At 35.5% G+C, this 8,845-nt stretch overlaps 1 protein-coding gene across 1 annotated transcript; it reads left to right on the top strand.

Annotated features, from left to right (window-relative positions):
• Nucleotides 1-3,255: 3,255 nt before the first annotated feature.
• Nucleotides 3,256-8,772, top strand: LOC131619016 (uncharacterized). The gene is made up of 8 exons (XM_058890159.1): nt 3,256-3,262; nt 3,374-3,838; nt 4,108-4,321; nt 5,368-5,570; nt 5,705-5,794; nt 5,892-6,333; nt 6,556-7,469; nt 7,562-8,772. The coding sequence occupies exons 1-8, from the start codon at nt 3,256-3,258 to the stop codon at nt 8,770-8,772; spliced, it is 3,546 nt and encodes a 1,181-aa protein (XP_058746142.1).
• The last annotated feature ends 73 nt before the right edge of the window (nt 8,773-8,845 follow it).

Below are 8,845 nucleotides of genomic sequence, written 5' to 3'. Positions count from 1 at the left end.
GTACCATTTTAAAAATATTGGTTCTTAAGGTCATTCCTTGACAACCGCACAGGAGCAACCAATCATTTTCCAAGCTTTTCCCTTGGAATCAATCTTACACAATTGCAAGGAAAAGGCCAACAATAATTAGCACGATAAAAACAAAAGAAAGCTAAGAAATAAACCATGATCTAGATAAGTATTTCAAAGCCTAACCAAGTAATAATTGACTAATAAAATGTGATAGCCATAGAATTTCACAAAGGAACAATCAACCACACTTACACCATATGCCAGTGACTTCTTGAGCACAGGTTGCAAGACAATCATGATGTTCATTGGCTCACTTGGAGTTCCAGCTGCAGAAGAAGCAATAGGCTCAACTTCTGTCCGCTACATCAATCTGAGACACTACATGGTGTATTAGTCTGAAAAGCAGAGGCTTGAAAAGATATAAAAACTCCAATTAAACAAGCTTCCAGTGCATCCATTAATTCCTCTTGGCTAGCCACCTCAATAGCCCAATCTTAAATCTTCAAAGCTTACACAACACTATAAATTGAAACAGGGTCACCTGCAGAATGAATAACAACTCAAATATTAAATAAACAAAGGCATTCACATTCATATACTCGTGACACTCTTCCTCGAGTAGTCTATCTTCATTAAAGCTCTACCACTTAATCAAATAAATTTTTTAGATACAAGAGTATAAAATCAACATTTTTCTGGTTGATAAAACTTAAACCCTAAATCACTTTTTTCATAGAAATTAAACCTTCTTATTGTTCTATGTTGCTACAATTGATTGATAGATAAGGAGAAAGAAAGAGGGGTCAAATTTTAGTTAGTTTTAGGGTTTTGTAAGAAAGAGTTGAAACATTGAGAGAAACCATAAATTTCTATTAGAGAAGATATAGAGAGGACGAAGCTAACCAAGGTCATGATAAAGACGAGGGCGGCGGACGGTTTATGGATAACTGAGGACGGTGAACCGAAAGAAGGAAGGTTGTCGGTGCAAGAGGAAGAATTTGAGATTCATAAGCGTGAAACAGTATGCGTTTGAAAGCTTTCTCATTTTTTAATAGGTTGGTACTATAATTCTATTTTTTATTGAATATGTATTGATATTACTGTTGTATTATAAATACTACTATTATTAATATAAATAATAATAATTAGTAATTATTATTATTATAATTAATTAATAAAAGTGAAAAGGTAGGGAAATAAAAAAAATGAGAAAATAAAAGAATAAAAAGTAATGATTATGATGGGGTAAAGTAGTCGCGACAGTTTGTTCAAACAGTCGCAAGTGTGGAAAGAGGGCGGCTCTTTGGTAACAGTTGCAATTATGTTACTCAACATGCCAAAAAATCTGCGACAATTGGGTCTAACTGTCGCAGTCCAGGAATAAGGGCGATTTTATGGTAACTGTCGCAATTATGTTACTCAACATGCTAAAAAATTTGCGACTGTTGGGTCTAACTGTCGTGACAACTGTCGCAGTCCAAGAATAATGGCAGTTTTATGGGAAATGTCGCAACCTATGTGTCGTAAAACTCATTTTTTCTTGTAGTGACTGTGTGTAAACTTATAATTTTGTATAATTGTCTATCCTAGATTAATACTTTTGTAAATCAATTGTTCATTTTAAAGAATATATATATATATATATATATATATATATATATATATATACACACACACACTAGCTATTTGGTGCAATAAAATTATCTTTCATTGGTTAGAAAAATATGAAAATAGTGACTTAAATGTGGTTTGTGTGATGTGGAAAAAATATGAAAAATAGCGACCTAACTGTGGTCTGTGTGGTATTAAAAACATAGGAAAAATTAGGTAAAAAAATTACAGCAAAATAGGAAAAACACCCTGAATTCGCTTAAAAGTAGCAAACATATTACATCAGGTCATTGAGGAAACAAATGTAAAAACATATATATTACATCGGGCAACAGCTAAAACCGAAGTAAAAACAATATATTACATCGGTCCTTCTATGCCACCGATGTAAAATATGACATAATTTTTTTAAAAAAAATTGAATTATTTTTCACATCAGACATATGAATTCAACCGATGTGGTATGTTAACTTTTCACATCGGACAGTGACCCGATGTAAAATGTTTTGGATTTATTACATCGCTTGGATTTACATCGGACCCAGACCCGATGTAAAAAGTATTTTTCGCCCAATGTAAAAATTACTTTCTGCACTAGTGAAATACCATCATTTAGGGAAAACATGGAGATTGTTGTCACTTCAACCATAAATGCATGGTGCTTTATTACACGATAAGTCAATATTTATGCTTTAACTTTTGCTTTACATATCACTTTTACCATTTCCAAATTAATGTCTTGTCAGTTTTGCTTGACATGTCTTTAGGTTTATTACTCATACAAGATTAGTAAACAAATAAAATGCAAACTAATGTGCAGACTGATATTTATTTACTTTTTAAAATTAGACAGCCAGTTTGGATTTTCTTTTATCTTATTGTTTAAAAACTTCGATTTGACTAACATTATTATTATCAAATATCTTCAATAAAAACCTAAATAAAACTGCACGAAAGGGATGTGTTATATTTTATACTAAGTGAAATTAAAAATAATAAGACAATTCTATATTTCACCTTTAACAAGTTGCTGAGGAAATGAAGCTTATGGGATGCTTGTCTTCCATATGAGGACATATTTCTCAAACTGTTAACTCCTAAACAAATCGGATTGACAGGTAAAAATATTCATTATTCTTAAAATATATGCAGCTAAGCACATCAATGGAACATAAGCAACTATTTGGTTGTTCTGTCTATAACACTCTAAAGGATTCACCACAGATAATCATGAGATCTTTAAGAACAATTACTATGCATCCATTCTTATATAACACATGAATCTAACCATCGTATTGCCTAACCTTAGGATGTTTTTTTAATTTTGAAATAGATAATAAAGTGATAGTGGTTAAGTTACTCACCTTAGTTTGAAATGCTAACAACGATTGGTATGAATGATGGTCATCTCAATTCAGGAGAACATCATAGCAGAAACATGATAAACATTCCTCTACTAAAGGTCAATTTATATAATTATGAATATGTTACCAGCCTTACAATAAATTCGGTAGGTTTAAGTCATTTATGATAATCCAACCACCAAAGTATGTGTGTTTATTTATTAAGAAAATGTGCCTGTCATGAACTTTAATATTATTGAATTCTATATGAAGGATATTGGTACATTAAATGCATGGTAAGAGGGATTGTCAATAGGACAATATGTGCATAGTTATAGATTAATATCATGTGGATTTTAATTACACCTTCTAACTCTATTAAAATTAAATTTGGTGGTTTGTTGTAGCTCTCTTAAAGTTGCAAAATACGGACCCGTTTGACAGAAAACGTAACGCGAAAAAGGCACGATCAAGAAGGTCAATGCTTTTGAAAGAGAATCGTTCCAAACGTCAAAAATACAATCCTCACCAACAGTTGCCGCTTGATGCAATTATTAATACACCAATGTCATTGACGCCGAGGCAACCTTTGTCCGAGTTGACTCCATCATTTCAAAATATTACTACAAGAACGAGAATTTCTGGACAGTCAGTTGGTATAAGTGTAGGTTTTGAAGGTTCGGAACCTAGCGTAACAAGACACGCCTTTAAAACAAATATAAGGTCCCGACCGATAGATGAATTGGCAACAAATCTATTTTCAAAATTTGCATCCAGTTCTACAGCGAAGGAAAATGAGGGATTTACTCCTTCCTCATTGAAAGCTAATCAAAACCGGTCTCCTCATGAAAACATCGTCGGTGAAGCTGGAAGTTCTTCTACGATACACCAACTTAGTTACTCACCTCTATATATTTCTCTATGAATCCCTTACTTGCTTATCAAGATAACACATTTAACTATTTATTTTACTATGCTATTGGTGGCTGTCCCATTAACTTGTGTGTCAAGTTAAGCTTGAAACAAATTACTCAGGATGCAAGATAATTCAAAGATGCCCCATGAAAGTGGATTATATTTTTGTAAACTAATATTGTATAACCGTTAACTCAATGTGTAACCATTAACTCAATGTGTATAGGCTTGAAAGTTGATTACATCCCTGTTTATAATGGTTTCCATGGTTTTATTGTTAACAGCTTACCACTAATTCCCAGACCAGTGCGAGGTAGGCATAAGAATCACTATGGAGTTCCAAATATGGCTAGGAACTTAACCAGAAAGTTTCCTATACCGGAAAGAGAGGAAGGGCATCACACAGCGAAGGTGAACCTCGGTTACACCGGACAAACAAGGTACATAAGTGCCCTGAGATTGCAAAACTACATTGCTTCCCACCTTACCTGAAATAATCTTAAAATTATATTATGTTTTGACCTTAACTTTTTTTGTCGTCCGTTGTTTAATCCATGCTGTTTTATATGAGGCAGTAATCCAACAATGGTAGAACAACAACCGTGCCATACAAACCACACATCACCTGCCATAGCAAGACCGAGGTATGGGAAATTCGCAACACCTTACTGTTTTCAACTATTGTTTAATAGTTTAGGTCCAAGCTTATTGCACGGACTAGGACCTGTTTATTTTCAATATATTAAGTCTCAGAAATAGATTATGATATGTGGCTTGATCTATAGGCATTAATACTTAGTTTGAGGATGCTTATAATTTCACTTAGTTTGGCTGAACTCAAATTCACGTTTTTTCTGCTCAATTTCGCTAGGTAACCTTAATTATTTCAAAAGGGTTCTATACATTGTTGCTCTAAAAATAATATGTTTTAAACATTGCATCCAAGGTTAGTTTTTAAAACACCCGTATTATAAATGGGTGTAAAAAACAAGTTGACTATCAAATTTCAGTTCATGCATGACAGGAAAGTAACCCTGCCAAACATGTGGAAACCTCGTAATAACCTACAATTTAAACAAGAATAGGTGTCTAAACCTTAGCCTGTTTTAGGACTTAAAACCATATGAAATATGTGTAGGAATACATACTATATTTCTGATATTCAATAAGTTCTAAATCAGAGATGCATATTATACGGGCTTGAGGTTTTTCATCAAATTGGGCAAGACATTGACTGGAAATGTAACTAACTAAACTTTAACACAGTTGTGTTGATGCTCCCAAACGACCTAGAGGCAGGCCAAGAAAACAAATGCGTGATCCAGAGTCGGGGCTGAATTTGAATACACCGCGACCCAGCCAAACGAGTAGTCGGACGCAACCCATTCCAAATCATACACCCGGACCAAGGTACCAAACATGATGTCCTTCATTTTATACAATGCCTATTGTTTTAATATAACTCATGCATGCGTTGTTTCAACAGTAATGTCATTAACACACCGCCTCCTGCTCGCCAAATAGGAAAGATATCCAACAATCATGTTTCTCACGAGGTAACGCAAATGTCACAGTCCATGACCAATCACCATCGTAGAACGGAGCCATCCTGTCCTATTTTTACACCTACGATTAATATGGATTTTAATAGCGACTCCGATGAGGACAGCGACTACGACCCGTTTGCAGGTATTTTTGATAAGTGTTCTATCACTCAGAATTTTATTGAATAAACCTATTTTAATTGTAACTGTGAATAGAACGTGTCAGCCAATTAAACGACATTGTCTCATGTCGGAAATTCCTGTGTATGTTTATTACAGCATACCTATCCGACGAGGAAAACTGTTCTGACTCAGAAGATCTTGAAGCACCATTTACAATCAATGACAATGCAACCGGAAATTCTGAAGGTAAAGATTTTTTCTCCAGCACATGTTTACCATTCCTACCAATATCAAACCATTATGCTTTCCTTATCTGAATTTCCTACATTCTATGCTTATGTAGAATATTACGATATCGGTTCCCCTCTTATCGAATGTTGTTATTGCAAAGCAAGGATGTGGTATCAAGAAAGGATGCACAAAAGTACACATTCAGCTAAACCAAAGTTTATGATGTGCTGTGGTAACGGCAAAGTTGAACTACCGATGCTAAAACAGCCTCCTGAGCTACTTGCAAAAAATTTATTTGATCACGAGAGTATAGTTAGCCGGAAGTTTCAACAACAAATCCGACTATACAATATGATGTTTGCATTCACATCACCGGGAGCAAAGATAGACAATCGTTTTAACAATGGTCGCGGCCCTCCAACAATGAGGATACAAGGTCAAACGTGTCATCGAATTGGAAGTTTGCTGCCTCCTCAAGGGCAGAAACCAAAATTCGCACAGTTATATATATATGACACGGAAAACGAAGTCGATAACCGGATGCATGGACTTAGGTAATTGCCTATGAATACTCACTGTCTCATGTTTTACATGACTTATATAATTAGTTTCGTTAATACTCACGGTCACTTATTTTACATGACCTATATTATTAGGCCTATGCATACTCATTGTCACATGTTTTACATTTCTGATATCATTAGATTGATGAATGGTCTCTGTCACGTTTTTTACAAAGCCATTCAAGTTATGTAAAACTTTATTCCTAATGACAGGAACAAGGAGAACATTGATTCTGATGTTGTCAACCAGTTGTCCAATATGCTATACGAATTCAATCCTCATGCAAAAAGCTTTCAAATGGCGAAACAATGGTTAAACAATGGGGAAACTCAAAACCTCAAGCTACGCCTCATTTCTAATCGAGCCACCGATGGAAGGGTATATAACCAACCTACTGTGTCTGAAGTTGCAGCCTTGGTTGTTGGTGATATTGACACGGCAGAAATGCGTGATATCATTATGCAAACAAGAGGTGGGGGACTTCAGAGAATCAACGAACTGCACGCTGCTTACATGGCTTACCAGTATCCTTTGATTTTTCCCTATGGTGAGGACAGTTATAGACCTGATGTGGCTCATAGGGACTTGCCTGCCAACAATAACAGCATACAAAATAGGCTCACAATTCGGGAGTTCTTGGCATACCGAATTCAAACCTGGTTAAATGAAGCTAAGACTTTATTATCTTCTAGAAGGTTGTTCCAGCAATTTCTGGTCGATGGTTACACAATGTTAGAGTCTGAGAAACTAGAATGGCTACGTAAAAATCAACCAAAACTTCGAGTTTCCAAGTACAACTCTTTAAATGAAGAGGGAGACCAAAGTCAAGCCCAAGGGAACAGCATAGGTAAACGAGTGGTTTCGCCTTCCTTATTTGTCGGAGGTCGTAGGTTTATGGATCAATTGTACTATGATGGAATGACTATATTCAGTAAAGTTGGATTTCCTGATTTGTTTATTACCTTTACATGTAATCCAAATTGGCCTGAGATTCAGAGAGTACTTAGACATCTTCATTTAAAACCTCAAGATCGACCGACTATCATCTCAAGAGTCTTCAAAATCAAGTTTGATCAATTGCTTACAGATTTAACCAAAAAGGGTGTTCTTGGCAAAGTACTTGCCTGTGAGTTTATTCTCCCCCTTAACTTTGATGACATAATATTGTTTATAATTTATAACAGTGATTCTGAATTGTTTATGCTTTTCCAATTGTAGATATGTACACCATTGAGTTTCAAAAGAGAGGATTGCCTCATGCCCATATTTTGATCTTCTTGCATCCTTCAAACAAATATCCAGGTCTAGAAGACATTGACAAGATCATTAGTGCTGAAGTGCCCCATCCCGAAACACACCCTCGGTTGTATAGTTTGGTCAAAGCTCACATGGTTCATGGTCCTTGTGGTTTGCCAAATCCCAAAACACCTTGCACGAAAGATGGGAGGTGCACCAAGTTTTACCCTAAGAAATTTCAACCTACGACGATCGTGGACCAAGAAGGGTATCCTATTTATAGGAGAAGAGACAACAAACACACAATTGAAAAAAATGGACTCATATTTCACAGTGGTCATATTGTTCCTCACAATCCAAGTTTGTTGTTGAAGTACGAAGCCCACATTAACATGGAATGGTGCAACCAAAGTACTTCTATCAAATACCTTTTCAAGTATATAAACAAAGGATCCGATAGAATTTCTGCAATCATACAAGGCCAAGATAAAAACAACGTCGACGAGATCAAACAATATTTGGATTGTCGATACATCTCCCCAAGTGAAGCATACTGGAGGATATTTTCCTATTCTATACATGGCAGAAAGCCAGCTGTAGAAAGATTGTTTTTCCACATGGAAGGTGAAAACTCTGTGTACTACAAAGACTATGAGCAGGTTGGTGATGTGTTGCTCAAACCAAGTGTAACCGAGTCTATGTTTACAGCATGGTTCGAAGAAAACAAAACTTATGAGGAAGCAAGATTACTAACTTATGGGGACTTTGTTTCTAAATTTGTTTATCATAAACGAAGTCGAAGTTGGAAACCAAGGAAACGAGGGTATACCATTGGTCGACTCATTTGGGTTCCTCAAAGCACTGGCGAGTTGTTTTATTTAAGGATGATGCTCACTGTCAAAAAGGGTCCTTTATTCTATCAGGACATCAAAACGCTTGACTGTAAGAAGCTAAAAACATTTAGAGATGCATGCTTTGCAATGGGATTTTTACAAGACGATCGTGAATTTGTCGAGGCCATCAAAGAGGCACATCAGTGGGGTTCAGGTCATTTTTTACGCAAACTATATGTTACCATGTTACTATCTTCATCGATGAATAGACCCGAACATGTTTGGAGAAAGACTTGCATGTATTTATTAGATGGCATTCTTTATGATCAACGAGTCTTCGCAAGAGATCAAGGTATTTAATCTTGCCTAAATTTTTAATCGGTGTTTCCATTTTTTATCATATTATTTATCTTCATCCGTTTGCAAATTTATT

The sequence above is a fragment of the Vicia villosa genome, linkage group LG7, assembly GCF_029867415.1.
Source record: "Vicia villosa cultivar HV-30 ecotype Madison, WI linkage group LG7, Vvil1.0, whole genome shotgun sequence".
NCBI lineage: Eukaryota > Viridiplantae > Streptophyta > Magnoliopsida > Fabales > Fabaceae > Vicia > Vicia villosa.
Note: the sequence above shows the minus strand (reverse complement) of the source record. Positions and strands in the feature narration are given on the sequence as shown.